We start from the raw sequence: 17,458 nt of genomic DNA, 5'->3' as shown, positions 1-17,458 counted from the left end.
ACGTGAATGAACGCAGAGTGAAATATGAGTGAATGTGTCTGCTGGAATTATTTATGGATGTTGGTTGGCTTATGCCTGTGTGTGTGTGAGAATGGAAGGTTTCAAATATGGTCACGTGAGTGTACGCATGTGAAAGGAAACTGGTGGATATTCATGAACAGATGAAACCTGTGGAAGTTGGTAGGTAAATATTTTTCTATATACATTGACTTGTAGTGTCTATTCTATCTTTTTATTCAAAGACAGATAATGGAAGATCAAATACTTGAGTGTATTATGAGACTTGCCTCACCCATATCAGCAAACATGAAAGGTGGGTTGCAAATATTTTTAATAATTGAAAAAATTTACGGCTGAGGTGCCCCCAGAATTTTCACTCAGGGAGGCTGTGCTGATGTCTTGTCAGCTGTTGCTGTTAGCTACAGACTGCCTCTGATGCCACAAAAGGACACGGGGCAGTTAATAGGGAAGGGAAGGGGAGGGAAGAACTCCAAGAGAATGCGGCTGAAGGAAAGCTGGGGTAGGACCAGCTGGAGGAACAGAAGGGAAATCAGGGTTGGCTCCTTCCTGTTTACTTGAGTTGCCAACTTTTTGGTCTCAGGATTCCCATGCGTGTCACACCTACACAGATGTAAAACATAGACGTGCCTTTCAATGAGAATTCCTCGATCCCAAATAATTTTATAAGGATCCCTAGGGTTGGAAAAGTTCTCCTTTCATTGAAATATATTTGCTGCATCTCTTAAGGTGTTTGCTTCAAGTGAACCTTTATTAATGTATTTTATTTAAAATCATTTAGAAAGAGTTTCACCATTCAAAAAAATATACAGTGTTGAATTATACAATGTAGAAACACTATAAACAACTAAAACAAAAATACAAAACCAGTAAAACAGTAGTATAAAGGCATATTAAAAATGATAAAAACGGGCTTTGAGGGATCTGAAGCATATAAAAATAGGATCCGATCTTAAGGATCAGGAAAAGTGTAAAGTGATCCTTTACAATAATGAATATTCCTGGTGTAATACAGTGACTCACTGTCTGAGGCACGATGAGCAATGAAGATTTGCGTTTGAATCTCACCTCTCACTCAAGAGATTGCCTTGGGGAGGATGTTCTTTCCACAGTGCCCCTACTTCTTCCCTGCCCCAAATATTTACAGTATTGCCTGATTTCCTTTCAGCTGTCAGTGTTATGCTGAGGATTAAACTTGGGTCATGCACCAAGAGGACAGGACACTGTCTTGCATCCCTTCAGGCCACTGGACTATCTAGCTCTGTGTTGCCTTCATCTGGCATTGCCAACATGGTCCCTGCAGATGCCATGGTGCCCACAATACCCTGCCAAGCTCCCCTCTGCCCCCCAGTTCAGGATTCAAAGTCTAAGCTTGAGGAAGCCACCGAAGATCCTCTCCTTACCAGGGTCGTCAAACCCATAAGGCAACCTGAAATCTCGAGATGACTGACTCAAAGCCTCCTTGCACTTCCCAAGCACCTGGCAGCCAGTCAGTGATGTGCAAAGTGCTTCCCATGTCCTGCACTCAACGCTTCCCAAGCACAAAGATGGAAAAGCTGCCCTCTGCAGAGTGTGACTGTATAAGTTCCTCATGGAGAACCCAAGTCATACAGCCAATCATGTCGCATCTTTACCTGCCCTGCAGCTGACATCAGGTGTGGGGCAGGTGAGTACAGTTTGGGGAAAATAGGCCTCATGGGGAGAAATTGGGCCCTGGCTTGCAACCAAAGAGCAATCACTGCATAGTGCTCAGGAACTGTGCAGTTGGAAGTTCCTGCTAAGTCAGACAGCTGACACACAGCTGCTGCCAGTCAACTTTTATGCCGAGTACAATTTATCAACGGTTGAAGACAAGGTTCTTTATTGGTTTATCATGTGAACACTGGGTGTCAAATGAGCAGGATCAATTTTGTTGCAAGGTGGATAAACTTGCATATTATCAGAGAGAGAGAGACAATACCCACCAGCAATGGGGCCAACTGTGATAGGCCACAGAAACATCTTCAGGAGCCAACCTACACAGCAAAAGAACTTTTGAAAATGTACCAAGACTTTACTGCCATTTGTTTCTGAAGACTAATAAAAGTAATCCCCCTTCTCCCGACCTCCAAGGGCTTAAGCATCTTAAGCGTTGACATTTCGTACCTTGTACTTATTTCTCACAATCCACCTAAACTGTTCCATAGGGAGATGCCTGGATGTACTGTACCACCCACAGTCTGAAGTTGGAGATTACGAATCCTGCCACATATTAGGCAGGGGAGGCATGAAGAACTTTTGTCAGGAAGTGTGCCTTTGAAGCTTCCTTCTCTTCCAACTGGAGCTGAAGTGTCAGGAGCAAGGTAAGGAAATGGCTCAAACACAGCCTGTGGTCCCAACAAAGTTGAAACATGGCAGAAAGGGGATTCAAGCAATGTAAATAGGGCTGATGCCTAAGGCACCTGAGATTCGTGTCCCAACCCAGACAGGTGAGAAAAGGGCAGGCACTAACCCACATTCTCTCCCCCTTCCCCTCCCAAGGCCTGCTCATAGGAACATCTGTTCCTTCGGCGAGGTCGATCACGGAGGCCACTGGGTTCCTCTCCTTCTGTCTCTTCCTCAGAGGAGTCACTCTCCTTATCCTCTTCCTTCTCAGAGCCAGTCTCATCAGAGTTGTCATCGTCCATGTAGCGGTAGCCCCGCACCTTGTGACGGGGCTTGGGAATTTTGGGGAGGCGATAAGGGATCATCTGGGCTACTTTACGCTCCATCCACAGGTAAGATAATACTGCAGCTACCAGAGTAGCGAGCAGGATGGATAACTTTGCCTAGAAGGAAGAGAGACTCCATCAGTTCTGCAAGTTTGACCTAGGTAAAGGAGAACTGTCACCTAGGCTCCTTCTATTATCCTTTTCTGCTTATTCCTTCAAGTTCCTTCACAACACTACTGGCTTTATATTTATTCTCTTATTATCCCCAGGCCAGACGAACTCTCCTTTCAAATTACAGGTAGGTAGCCATGTTGGTCTGACGTAGTCGAAACAAAATTAAAAAAAATACCTTCCAGCAGCATCTTAGAGACCAACTAAGTTTGTCATTGGTATGAACTTTCATGTGCATGCACACTTCTTCAGATACTTCTGTTTCAGTGTATCTGAAGAAGTGTGCATGCACACGAAAGCTCATACCAATGACAAACTTAGTTGGTCTCTAAGGTGCTGCTAGAAGGAATTTTTTTATTTTGTTTCTCCTTCCAAAGTCATCTTCATACCCCCACCAAGAGCCAGAGAGGTCAAAGAATTCATGCAATGCCAGGCTTCCCACTCACCTTCATGGGCAGTCCAGACCAAAGATAAACAACAAAGATGGCTATGGCTTGCCACCAGTGATATATGGTGAAGACGAAGTCCTGACGCTCCTTGTCTTCATAAAGTATCCCCAGGAGTGCTGTAGGGAAAGGGAAGGGGACAGGGATGCAGCAACTAGATTCAGAGACTATTAGCTTTCATTGCCTATCTTATTCTTCACAATCGCCCTTCACCCATATGGACCTGATAACCCTTCATGATTCTGAAGAAGCAGACTGTAATCCAAGAAATCTTATGGCATAATACCGTGTTTCTCATATTATAAGACACGTCTTATATTTATTTTTTCCTCAAAAAAACACACTATGGCTTATTTTCAAGGGATGTCTTATTTTTTTCCTCCTCCTCCTGCCGCGGCCAGCATTGCTGCTGCTCCTATCACTATGTCTTATTTTCGGGGTATGGCTTATATTCCTTGAATGCTTAAAAATCCTGCTATGGCTTATTTTATGGGGATGCCTTAAAATATGAGAAACAGGGTAAATGTGTTAAGCCTTCTAAGGTGCTACAAGACACCACTGCATTATTTCTGCTGGTCTCAGTACAGACTGATTTGAAAGGAAAATAATGCATCTTATAAAATGCTCCCCTCCAAAATGTGTAACAAACCATGGAAAAATCTCTTTGGGGCAGTTACTAGGGGTGCTCACGCATGACCAGTCTGTAATGCGTGTACACAAATGAGCTGTACACTCACACAGTTGTTGACATGTAATGTTCAGCTGTGTACACAATAGATCAACAAGCATACAGTGTTTCACATAGACACTTGGACAGATGGAGAAACCACTTGCATCTGTGTTGAGTGCCATGTGTGAACAAGTCCATTATTTTGCTCTACTAGTGATCAATGACGCGGTCAAGGGAGACTGAAGTTCACAGAAGACACTACCTGCCATTCAAGCAGTTAGAATCGTGCCTCTTGCAGGTAACCAGCATCTATCACACCATTTCAGAGAGTTGTTGTTACCATGGTATTGTCCAGCACAGCTTGCTGTACCTCCTAGTCCAGAGGAAGCCAAGGTGATGTCCTCCAGATGTCATTGGACTCCCAACTCCTATCATCCCTGGCCATTGACCATGCTGGCTGGGGCTGATGGGAGTTGAGAGTCCAACAGCAGGGCACAGCATTGGCTACTCCTGTCCTAGTCTATGGAAGGTACAACAGCTACTACCCCAGGTGCAGGCACTGTTTGCAGCCTCTGCTTCGCATGCAGAAGGTCCCAGGTTCAATTCAAAGCATCTCCAGGTAGGATGGGAGAGAACTGTGGCTGAAAGCCTTGGGAGTTGCTGCCAGTCCCTGTAGACCAGGGTTTCCCAAACTTGGGTCTCCTGCTATTTTTGGACTACAACTCCCACCATCCCTGGCTAGCAGGAACAGCGGTCAGGGATGGTGGGAATTGTAGTTAAAAAAAACAGCCAAATTTGGGAAACACTGCCATAGACAATAGTGATGTAGACAGACTGATGATCTGACTTGGTATAAGGCTCCGACACAAAAGGGGTATTGTTTTACTCACAGCTGAGGCCTGTCTTGTTGAGGGCACTACCAAGACCCCAGAGTGCAGCTACCAGATAGAGCAAGGCTTCTTCACCCAAGCTATGGGCCTGAGGTGCCCAACAGAAGAGGCCGATCAAGAGGATGGCATGGACCGATGCTCCGGCAAGCAGGGGAACTTGGCGAGGCAGACACAGCATAGAGAGACCCAGGATGGAGCAGACAGCAGAGGAGAGTCCATAAGCGGTGAGGATGTACGCCATGCGCTCCAGGCCAATGGAGCAGACACCATAGTTCTGGGAAGTGGAGAGGAAGGACCTTTTGGTTAGCACGGAGGAACTTGGGTGCCCAGCCCTTCCTGTCTCCAAACCGAGGAGGACTTTGCATTACCAGGGTGAAGCCAGTGCAGAAGAAGACCACCTCAAATCCACTGTAGATGAAGAAGACAATGAGGTGGCGCAGGCGGTAGTCCCGCATGTGCTTGAAAGGCAGCTGGAAGATGTTGCCCCAGCCAATGCTGCGCAAATCTATCTCCTCTGTGGGGCGATAGGCTGAGCCACACAGAAGCAACACCTGCGGAAACAGAAAGGTGTGGCGCTGAGATATCAGAAGCTGGGCAAAAATGACCAGGGCTCTCCCTATACTCTCCTTGTTAAAATGAGGAATGGGGGCACCTGTGACCTTCCACATGATAGCAGAACTCCAACTCAGCCCCAGCCAGCATGGCCAATGGTCAGGGATGATGGAAGCTGCAGTCCACAAATTATAAGGAGGGCCACAGATCCCCCATCTCTTCTGGGAATGTTTAAGCATAATTTTCTGCATTGTCCCATCACCTCCCCTGCCAAACTTAGACATTGGCGGCAGCCTGTGATGTGAGGCAGAGAAATATGCAACAAGATGACATCAGAAGTATTACAGATGGGGCAAAGAGAGCTCGACATGGGACTGCTGTTTTCAAAGGCAACCCAGTACAGTGGTACCTCGGGTTACAAACGCTTCAGGTTACAAACTCCGCTAACCCAGAAATAGTACCTCAGGTTAAGAACTTTGCTTCAGGATGAGAACAGAAATTGTGCTCCGGCGGCGCAGCGGCAGCGGGAGGCCCCATTAGCTAAAGTGGTGCTTCAGGTTAAGAACAGTTTCAGGTTAAGAACGGACCTCTGGAACGAATTAAGTTCTTAACCAGCGGTACCACTGTATCCTTATTAATTCTGCCCCTTGCAAGGTAAAATAAAGAAATGCATCACATTTACAGAGACCAGAGATTTTGTTCATTCTTCTCCTTTAACCTCATTTCCCTCTATATTAAGGGACAGTTTTGGTATGGCTGCATCTTTGTGTGGTACCACCTGAAAGCTCTTACCTGGGTCCACAATCCAGGTGGCTACAGTAGTAGTAGCAGCAGCAGCAGCAGCAATGCTTACCCTATGCTCCAACCCATACAGGTGGAGCACCCATACCCAGCTAGGTAAAGACAGAGGCAATCCTAGTGTGTGGCTGCTGCAGATATACAGGTCAACACACTGATCCATAGTTATGTTTCCGGCTGCGACATATTCCTCAACCTGCCTGGAATGCAGCCACACAACCTTCACTGTCAAGAGACAATATCCTTCTGAATACCAGCTGCTAGAAACAGCAGGAGGGGACCGTTTGTTATGTCCATGCCCTGCTTGCAGGCTTTCATAGGTTAGCGTATGTGAGAACAGGATGCTAGACTAGATGGGCCACTGGCCTGATCCAGCAGGCTCTTCTTACGTACGTAGGGGGTTCAAGAGGATTGCACCATCACGTGCACAATGAACACATTTGCTTTGTATGTGATTTACCTGCCAACTGTGTACACATTTTAGGGGCAGAGGAATCTGGGTTGCAGAATGTATTGCTTTTACTACCGATTTCAGGATGACCACAAGCATGGCGAGTTAATCCATGCCTTTGCCCTTGTGCTTTTTTGTCCCTAGCTTCATACCAGGAGCATGGAGAGGAAGGCCACTCCCATGAGCACACTCTCCACTGTGATGAGCTCATTGCTGCGTGGCAGCTTCTGCAGAACTGTGGTGTTGAGCCCTGTGAGAATCCCATGGCTCTTGGTCCCTGTAAGGGGGAAAAACAGCACTTTCAGAGACCACAGGCCTAGTTGGGAGAGGTTTCCCAAAGATTAGGATCATGGGTATAAAGGGCAGGGGTGGGAACACTTATTGCCCAGAGGTGGCTGTGTATGGACAGCTGGAAGTTGCATGCCAGTGGATGAGGATATAGACACAAGTTGGTAAGGCCTAGACCATTCAATGACTCACTTGCTCCAAGACACTCCCAAAGAAATTTCTCCAAATCCCTCCATCGCCCTATTTTCCCCATTCATTTTTTTCATTAACTGCACAGGTGATTTTGTCTGGTAACCCAATCTCCTCCCAACACATAGGTAACTTTACAACAAATTCCTCCTTCAATCTGCCCCACCCCCAAGATCTCCGAGAGGCAACTTACATTAAGCTCCATTTGCTCAAGGAATGGGGGTGGAGGTAAATGGCTACCTTACAGCAAGTCAGCCAGCAAAACACCTCTTCTGCATGCAAGACAGATGCTCTACCCATTGAGCTACAGCCCCTCAGCCAGGATACTCACCGCAGTGCTGTACGCTGGAGAGCGTGTGGTTCAAATCAGAGAGGTGCCCCTTTATGAAGAAAAACATGGGAAACTGGGCACAGACAAAGCTCAGCTGGAAAACAGGGCGAGAGAGAATGTAAGATAAACCAACCATGGGCAGGACAGAGAGAGAAACCCAACATGTGCAGAGAGTGAGAGGGCACCCCCTCACTGAACTATATCACCGATGGCCGCCATTTCCCAACAGACAAGGAGAGACAATGGGAATACACACACACACACACACACACACACACACACACACCCTGCTCCACCCCAAAGGTGCATAAAAAAAACCTTTTAATAGAGCTCTCACATAGAAGATGGCATAAAAGACAGTCTGGAAGCCAACAATGTAGGAGTTGTAGGCCCCACGTGGTGCCCTTTGCTGCTCCTGGACATGTTCCAACTTGTAGTTCGCATATTCATAGTACTTCTGTGCCATCCTGTTGAGGCAAGTCAAACATATCAGATGACCAGGTGAGTGCAACTAGCTGCCCACCTGCTCTCTCCAGGACACACTCTGGGCCAGGGTAGGGAGCCTGTGGCGCTCCAGATCTATTTGTTTTATTCATTTTTAAAAATATATATATATATACACTGCTACACCACAAAAATACATCAAAGCACGACCGAATGAAAACCATACAATAAAAGCATAACAAGTCAAAAACGAAGGTCAGTACAGTCGTACCTCAGAAGTTGAATGGGATCTGTTCCAGAAAATGTTCGGCAACCAAGGCACGGCTTCTGATTGGCTGCAGGAAGCTCCTGCAGCCAATAGGAAGCTGCGGAAACCACAACAGACATTCAGGTTCCAAAGAACGTTCACAAACTGGAACAATCACTTCCAGGTTTGCAGCATTCGGGAGCCAAAACGTACGTCTTGCAAGGTGTTTGACTTCCGAGGTACGACTGTATATTTATTTATGCTGTGAGATGCTCCCACCACCCCTATGCTGGCTGTGGATGACGGGAGCAAGAGTCTAAGGACATCTGGAGGGCCACATGCTCCCTATACCTGCTGCAACATTCCTCCTCCCATGGAAGCTGCCAAGAAATGCTTCTGCAGGTGGGTGCAACCAAAACACCCGAAACCCATTTACCACACTGATGATGGAACACCTCAATGCCAACACCAGTTGGGAATTCACAATATTGATAGGGAGAGTCACTGAGTGACCAGAATGGTACTTATGTATGCTAAGGGCCATGCAAAGATACTCGGGGAGGTCTTTCAATCTAGTGTCTTTCCCTTCTGCAACAGGCTCACCGGGTGACATAATTGCCCATGGAGGCCCAGAGAGGTATAATGGTAGCCCCGATGGCCACGGCCGATGGCACCAAGGTATAGTAGCGTTCCCAGTAGTTGGTGGAGACAAAGAGTGTGTAGACACCCACGGCCAAGAACAGCATCCATTTGGTGCCAAAGAATCTGGAAAGACAAAAAAAAAAGAGGTCTGTGTTCTGGGCAGAACGAAATGTTTTAACAACTGTGAGATTACTCAGTGTTCCAGCTACCTCAGGACACAGGGTTCAGGTTTTTTCACCCCTTCCAAAAGAATGGCGCATCCACACTGAGGGTTTTTAGCACTGCCCACTGATTGTTCTCCCACTATAAGCTACATAATCTTCCATGCTTCAGAAGGTGCATTCCCCCCATCTCTTGTCATGTTTTTGCTCACTTTGGGCAGGGTAAAGTGTGAGAAGTCTACAAGAAAACCCCTAGCATGGGCGCACGCAAAATTTGCATTCCAGGCCCAGCTCTCCCCCACCCCCAACAACAACAAAAAATGAATAGCATGAAGAGTATTCCGAGGGGGTGGTCAGGAAGTCAGACCAGAGGAATACCTGATGAGCATCGGAGTGTAGAACAGGGAAACAATAGGTGTGACATTGATGCCCATCAGCATCTTGCTGTCAATGTTCTGTAGTTCCAGGTTGCTGTATTTCACCTCTCGATACGTCTCGTCATAGTGCAGGATGAGCTGCATCTGCAGCAAGCCTAGGGGGGATCGCAGGGACACTTAAGAGTCGGCACAAGCTTGTTCACTACAGGTACCAGACTGCTAAACTAGCTCCCCACCCACCCAAGGGGGGGAAAGCTAACAGGGGCTGATGAAGGCTCTCCTCTCCAAGCGGCAGCGAATATTCAGAGATTGCACCAGGGCTGCAAGATATAGTCATGTTCAGAAACAGAGCTGACTTGTCCCTCTGCTTACTTCCTCAAAGAGTTCAACACCAAACTGAGACCCACACCATCCAACAGGACCAAGTGGGTGAAATTGTTAAAAAGACATCCGTTTTAAAATACTCTCGGAAGCTGAGGCAGAGGCCCAGGTTTCATCAGGATGTCAACCATCATAAGCTGCTTCTCCTCCCTGCCACTGGATCTGCTCCTGTTAGATTGGTAGGATGGTGCTATTCTGTTATTCTGCTGCAGAGGAATAGTAGGATGCAACTTGCACATCCTGCTCCTTCACAACAAGGTAAGGTCCAAAATCTTTGGATCTGAATCAAATGTGCAAAATGAAAATGAAAACGGATAGTGCTTCCTCTGGGACTATGCCACAAGGATGCCCTTGTGAGGAAGACAATATATATTTTAGGGCTCCCACATAAAGATATACATTCAGTTCCCTAAACATCAGTGTCACCTCCATTAATTAACATGTACAAGGACCATGGAAGTGAAGAGAGGTTTCAAAACAGTGTTGTTTAGTGGACTGAGCCCCTAAAAACCAAGCAAATCAACACCTGTAATCCTAAAGGGTCTTTATGAACTACAAAGTAGCACTTTCCTCCATTTTATGAACTAACGGGTGTGCTACATGCAATGAATCACCACTAGAGATTTAAGTTTGCAACAGGTCACCATTTCGGATTCAATTTTATCACAGCAAACCAACACTTTTCTGTTGGGTTTTGACTTCTGCAACTTCATCTTGAACTGAAAGAGGAAATAAAGATTTCACCCAAGCAGATGTTGCAATCCTGGCTTAGAGACCAGAAATATTGCAGTCGTAACGATTGTGGCACTATGTAAGGAACCCACGGCATCATGTCCTGGGCTGGTATGAAATAGCTGTGGCCAGAACAACAGGAAAAGTACTGAGTGGTCACAGGACTGGATCAGCTGCTGAAAACAAAGATAGGGAACCGAACCACAAGAAACAGGCAGGCAAGAACACAAAAAGAGCTCATCTGGATCAGACCGAAGGCTCATCTAGTCCACCATCCCCTTTCCTGTAGTGGCCTCTGGGAAGGCCATGAGCAGAACATAAAGCACAACAGCACTTCTCTACTCATGTACCCTGAAACGCTATTCAGAAACAGGCTGCTTCTAGTCCTGGAGGTAGTTATGTAGCCATCATGGCTAGTTGCAACAGATACATTTATCCTCCATTCATGTGTTTAATCACCTTTGAAAGCCATTCAATATGGTGGCCATCACTACATCTTGCGGTAGCAAATTCCAGAGTTTAATTATACATAGTGTGAGGAAGTACTTCCTTTTGTCTTCCAATATTCAACTTCCTTGGATGGCTCCAGCTTCTAGTATTGAGAGATGCAGAAACACCTGTCCGTTCCAAATGGTTGTCTACCTGTATCTGCTCTACACCTCAGCAGGCTATAACCTCCCTATGGTGGTGGAGTCCTGCTAATCATCCACTTTAGCCAACAGATCCTGGAATTTCCCATCCAGCTGCCTGGTCCTTCCATGCCTCACTACCCTGTTTCTCATATTTTAAGACATACCCATAAAATAAGCCATAGCAGGATTTTTAAGCATTCAAGGAATATAAGCCATACCCCGAAAATAAGACATAGTGATAGGCGCAGCAGCAATGCCGGCCACGGCAGGAGGAGGAGGGAAAAAAATAAGACATCCCTTGAAAATAAGCCATAGTGTGTTTTTTTGAGGAAAAAATAAATATAAGACATGTCTTATAATATGAGAAACACGGTATACCACTAAGTTTGGAAGCTGCAAGTTGCCTTGAGACATCATTATTTCATCATTTATATACCGCTTAATTGCAATGACTTCTAAGTGATGTACAAGAAGCTCAATATAAGGCAAACATAAATCTTGTTAAAATGATAAAACCAGAATTCAGCTAAAATGCCCGATGCAGTATATTTTTTGAAAAAGTCTTCAGTCAGCACAGGAAGTTCAAAAGGGCGGGATCCTGCCTGATCTCAACTCTGCAAAATTAGGTCCACAATGTTGGATGCACAGTTCCTAGTGGATACAAGCCATGTATCTGAACCATAGGGGATAACTAATAGTTACTCCCCTTGAAGATCATAGAATAATAAAATTGTAGAGTTGGAAGGGGCACCAAGGGTCATCTAGTCCAACCCCCTGCAATGCAGGAATCTCAGCTAAACCATGCATGACAGATAACCACCCAACCTCTGCTTAAAAACCTCCAATGAAGCAGTGTCTACAACCTCCCAAGGGAGTCCATTCCATGTCAGTGATCAGGCAGGGATATCAGGGATCAAATTATTTCAAAAATAAGTATAAAATAGCTGTTGGGAAAGTCTTTTCGGAAGGCAGCCCTGGGAGCTGCAGTTTTCAGGACACCCACTTTTACATTTTGCCCCAGAATCTTGGCAATGGATCAATATGACCAGAAAAAAGTTAGCCACACCTGACCTAGAGGTATAGCTGGACTTGCAGGTAGATGAGCATCTGATGCAGACTAGGCTATGAGTAGCAGCAGGAGATGAAGACGATGAAAGTGTAGCATACCTAGAAAGACCCCGTAGGTCAGCATTCCCCCCAAGCTGGCCGCCAAGAGGTTCTTGATCACACCAAAGCGCTTGCGGCGGAAGTATTTGCTCTCCTCCTCCTCTTCGTCATACTCGGCGTGAGCCCCCACAAAGTCATCCAGCTAAAGACAGAAGCATCACATGGGGGTTAAGAGAAACACCCTGGTAACCCCCTCCCCCCGCCCATGGCCAGCATGCCACATATCTCAGAGGGAGAGAGAAAGAAATGAGGGTCACTGTGATGTAGTGGCTAGAGTGCCAGACTAGGAGCTGGGAGACCAGGTTTCGAAGCCCCACTTAGCCGTGAAGCTCACTGGGTTAGTCCCTGCCTCTCAGTCTAACCAACCTTGCAGGGCTGTTGTGGGGGTTAAATGAGGAGGCAGGCAACCGTGTTCACCACCTTGAGCTCCCTGGGCAAGAAAGCAGGATATAAACGCAATAAATATGTTTAGGGAAATTTTTAATGTTTGATGTTTTAACGTGTTTTAATATTCTGTTGGGAGCTGCCCAGAGTGGCTGGGGAGGCCCGGCCAGATGGTCAGGGTATAAGTATTTTTTTATTAATAACATGCATGCATGCATGTTGAAGAGCCAGCATATACAGCAAAAATAAAATAAAAAAAATTTAGCATGTTGATTTGGAAGGGCTTCCCCCCCCACACACACACATCAAAGAAAGCAAGCCCCTGTTCTTTTGCTCAAGGACAATGCTCATCCAGGTTGTGTGGTGGTGTTTTTCTCCACCAAAAGAAACAGTGGATCTGTATTTAGCTTCCATGCAACGGACAAGGAGAAGAGAATTTTGCTGCAGAAGGAAGGACTGCACACGACTCCCTGCCCTTTTGTTTTTAATCATGAGAGACGAGCAACTCTAATTTGAAAGAACATCTGCAGAGGAAGGATTGCAGTTACCTCTCCCGCTCCCGCCCCCCGCCCCCTTCTTTTTTAATCAAAGGAGATGAGCAATTCTGAAAGAACATCAGCAAACGTGATGGGGCTGCTTCTTTTTCATGGTAGGCTATTATTGCTGCACAGGGTGGGTTTGCTGGTATTTCCCTTTTTTGTGGTTGTTTCTTTATGTGCAACACAAATACTCCAGTTACTTGCATTGGGAATGCTGGTCCTACAAACAGGTTCACAGAGCAAGCATCAATGGGGCTGGTGAGGACCAGAGTGGCACACACAGCCAGGCAAAGCAGAAGGTGGTGGCTAACTTCTTGAGCTGAGGGGCTCAATGACTGCATCCCTTGGGGGATCCCCAGGGCTTTGGATCCATTATTGCATTTTGCTGCTGGTGGTGCTGTGGTCTAAACCACAGAGCCTAGGGCTTGCCAATCAGAAGGTTGGCAGTTTGAATCTCCGTGACGGGGTGAGCTCCCGTTGCTCGGTCCCTGCTCCTGCCCACCTAGCAATTCCAAAGCACGTCAAAGTGCAAGTAGATAAATAGGTACCGCTCCGGCGGAAAGGTAAATGGCATTTCCGTGCGCTGCTCTGGTTTGCCAGAAGTGGCTTAGTCTTGCTGGCCACATGACCTGGAAAAACTGTCTGTGGACAAACGCCGGCTCCCTCGTCCAGTAAAGTGAGATGAGCGCTGCAACCCCAGAGTCGTCCGTGATTGGACCTAATGGTCAGGGGTCCCTTTGCCTTTACCACAGCAGAACAAATCTCTCTCCCTTCCCTCCAGCAGTGACAACAACCCTTTCCACTGGCAGAGGCGAGTGCAATGCATCCTAACCACCACCACCAGCAGCGTTTATAAACAAACCAAACTGTTTAATTCTTTCATGAAACAACATGGGCATTCAGGTGCAATAGGGGTGTGTCTTTTATCATCTTTGACATCAGGTGTGTTTGCCAGCGAATGCCCATTAACACTTGCAAATGATATTCCGCTCATAAGATCCAAGGGCAGAAGCACCTACTGGGTGAACATGTCTTTTCTCAAAATGACAGAATATTGCAGCTCAAGTGTTGGGGGAAAGACAACATCACTGTGGCAAAGCACTTTATTGGAAGGGAAGGAAGCCAGAGATCTTTGCAACCACTGAGGGGAAAACTGCACACGCATGGTCCTAAGAAACAGCTGTGAAGCAAAGTCCTCCCAACTATATTACTGAAGTCAACAACATTCCTTCACTCTATTCTTGTGAAGGGAAGCCCAACAAATATTATTCCCTAACAACAACAAGAACAAATTACTTATACCCTGCCCTGCCCATCTGACTGGCTTGCCCCAACAACAACAGCAACAACAACAAATTACTTATACCCTGCCCTGCCCATCTGACTGGCTTGCCCCAGCCACTCTGGGCAGCTTCCAACTTAATATAAAAAGACAGCAAGACATCAAACATTACAAACTTCCCGATATAGGGCTGATTTCAGATGTCTTCGGAGCATGCCACTACTGAGAAGATTCCCTGTAACTTCACTTCCCTGCATATGAAGCTGAAGGATCTATCACTGTGCATGAGTTCAGGAATAAGTTCTTGACAACCAAGGACGTACAGTATTTTATTGTTTCATTAAAAAAAAAAAACCTTAAACAAGCACATCCAGCTCAAACTTGCCAGAAAGCTGACTACAAAAGTAACCCAGGCTGCAGATTCTACAGCGCTTCTCTAGAGAAAGCCCCATTTCATTCTGCAGGACTTCATGCGGACCATTTATTTATTTATTTACTTTTCATTTCACTTATATCCCACCTTTCCCCATCTTATCCTCACAACAACCCTGGGAGGTAGGCTAGGCTAAGTGAGCGAGCTCCGTGGCCCTGTGAGGACGCAAAACCTGGTCCTAGTCTGACACTCTCTTAACCACTGTGCAGAACTGATTGCATTCTTAAACGCATTGAAAGACAATTTCCATCCCTTATGAATACTTTGCTGGGGAGTGGGAGGGTCCTCTTACCTGAACCTCTGGGCCATTCAGGATAGGGCCATTTATGACGTCGATCCCCTGGCCGTCGGGGGGCGGCCCGTGGCCCGGCGCCTCTTCGTACACATTGCCACCTGCAGGGAACACACGGCGAGGGGGAAACGAAAGCTAAACACTCCGCGCCTCCCTCTCCCTTCCCTCGGGGCTGCAAACACCGTCGCAGACTCGGGGGTCCCGGAGCAGACCAGCAGCTCCCCCCTTTTTTAAAGAGAGAGAGAGAGAGAGAGAGAGAGAGAGAGAGAGAGAGAGAGAGAGAGAGAGAGAGAGAGAGAGAGACGCCCTCCACGTCTAGACCACGTCAAGTTTTCTGCTTGCACCGTTTTACGGCTTACCGGGCAAAGAGAAATACACGAATATACAAACGGAACTAAAAAAAATAACTAGATCTTTCCTTCATCGGCACTGACACCGATTTCGCGCCGAGACAGGTGGCGGTTATGACGCTCGCTCCACTTTGGGAGAAAGCCAGGGTGCTAAGATAAGGAAAGTCAGAAAGTTGTGCTAGGATAAAACGAGATTGTAGGAAAGAGAAGGCGCTTCTACAAGCATGCGAAGGGGAAGCGGCGCAAATTCCCGGGTTGTTTTCCCCACCCCCACCCCTCCCGGGTCCTGATCCAGCTTCCCCTCCCACGCAAGGATCAATTATACCTGGTTCCATGGCAGCTCCAGAGGCGTCGCTGCTTCTCAAAAAGTGGATGGTTCGCTGCGCTTTTCCGGCTCCACTGGGGTGGGCGGGGTGGAGAAAGGGAGGGGGCGAGCTCTTAAAGAGGTAGGAGTATCAGAAAGGCAAGCTAGGAGAGTGGATTCTATATGTATGTCATATTATACACAAAATAAAAAATTCCTTCAGTAGCACCTTAAAGACCAACTAAGTTTATATTTTGGTATGAGCTTTCGTGTGCATGCACACTTGTGCATGCACACGAAAGCTCATACCAAAATATAAACTTAGTCGGTCTTTAAGGTGCTACTGAAGGAATTTTTTATTTTGCTTCGACTCAGACCAACACGGCTACCTACCTGTAACTAATATTATACACAGTAAGCGTGTGTGCAAAGCGGTTTCTGTGCTTACTTACTTAAAAGGCTGCATTAAAACATTGAAATAGTTCGCCTAAAATACTCTTGATAAATTGGGGGCAGATTACTACTACTACTACTTTTAATACTCCTGCCAACCTACCGTAGCAGTTCAAAAGCACGTCAAAGTGCAAGTAGATAAATAAGTACCGCTCCAGCAGGAAGGTAAATGGTGTTTCTGTGCGCTGCTCTGGTTCACCAGAAGCGGCTTAGTCATGCTGACCACATAACCCGGAAGCTGTCTGTGGACAAACGCCAGCTCCCTCGGCCATTAAAGCAAGATGAGCGCCACAACCCCAGAGTCGTCCGCGACTGGACTTAACTGTCAGGGGTCCCTTTACTTTAAATACAAGTAATTACAACAACAACAACAACAAAATTTTATTGCATTAGCCAGTTGGCCATAGCACATAAAGGATCCAGGCGGTAACCTATTATACAGAGAATGTATCAAATACACTTGCAAAGCAACGAATACAAAATCATGCTATATAAAACAGGGTTTGGTAAAAACTATGACACATCATGTGTGTTTTGTCCTTTGCAAAATATTTAGAGAGATCCGAGTCTAGAGAAAGTTAGCCTGTCAAAATAGCCCGACCTTTGACTCTGCCCGTGTAATAAGGGAAAGATAGAGGTACTTACAAAAACCGATTTTAAAAAGGCACCTATTATTCTTTCCCATCCATTTCTGCAGCCTAGATATGCAATGCAAATATAGATACGTATATAGATACATGAAATAGATATGATTAGAATGGTCATAAAATTAAAACACTAACAACGCAGGAGGCATGGGATGGAGGAAGAATGGGAGGAGAGTAAGATGTTGCAGTGTAGTCAGTTGCTGCACCCTGGAGTTGTGTATCTCCCTCTCCTTTATCACAGTACAGTACCTTGACTACTGCAGCAACTCAGCCCCACTAATCTTCAGGAACAGTGTAACTCAGCCTTTCTCAACCTAGGGGGACTACAACTTCCATCATCCCTGACCTCTGGTCCTGCTAGCGAGGGATGATAGGAGTTGTATTCCAACAACACCTGGGGCTAGATTCTAACCCATTCTTTTCCCCTGATCCAGGGTCCCTGCTCACAGTCCAACATCCCTACTTTGCAGTAGGCAAAGCAGCGTGGGCATCTCCCA

At 46.4% G+C, this 17,458-nt stretch overlaps 1 protein-coding gene across 1 annotated transcript; it reads right to left on the bottom strand.

The window, feature by feature from the left end:
• Window positions 1-396: 396 nt before the first annotated feature.
• UNC93B1 (unc-93 homolog B1, TLR signaling regulator) lies at window positions 397-15,961 on the bottom strand. Its single transcript, XM_035126079.2, has 12 exons — window positions 15,883-15,961; window positions 15,208-15,308; window positions 12,278-12,419; window positions 9,367-9,520; window positions 8,789-8,950; window positions 7,832-7,961; window positions 7,495-7,588; window positions 6,839-6,963; window positions 5,254-5,436; window positions 4,886-5,159; window positions 3,326-3,444; window positions 397-2,825 (listed from the first exon to the last, which is right to left on the bottom strand). The coding sequence occupies exons 1-12, from the start codon at window positions 15,890-15,892 to the stop codon at window positions 2,505-2,507; spliced, it is 1,815 nt and encodes a 604-aa protein (XP_034981970.1). The 5' UTR covers window positions 15,893-15,961; the 3' UTR covers window positions 397-2,504.
• Window positions 15,962-17,458: the final 1,497 nt, after the last annotated feature.

The sequence above is a fragment of the Zootoca vivipara genome, chromosome 1, assembly GCF_963506605.1.
Source record: "Zootoca vivipara chromosome 1, rZooViv1.1, whole genome shotgun sequence".
Lineage (NCBI taxonomy): Eukaryota > Metazoa > Chordata > Lepidosauria > Squamata > Lacertidae > Zootoca > Zootoca vivipara.
Note: the sequence above shows the minus strand (reverse complement) of the source record. Positions and strands in the feature narration are given on the sequence as shown.

Excerpts from the sequence above, each read along its gene's own strand:
- UNC93B1 (XM_035126079.2), bottom strand. Across the intron at positions 5,437-6,838 it reads CCTTCCTCTCCATGCTCCTG|GTGTTGCTTCTGTGTGGCTC; the intron begins GTATGAAGCTAG and ends CTGTTTCCGCAG. Across the intron at positions 3,445-4,885 it reads CAACAAGACAGGCCTCAGCT|CACTCCTGGGGATACTTTAT; the intron begins GTGAGTAAAACA and ends CTTTCCCTACAG.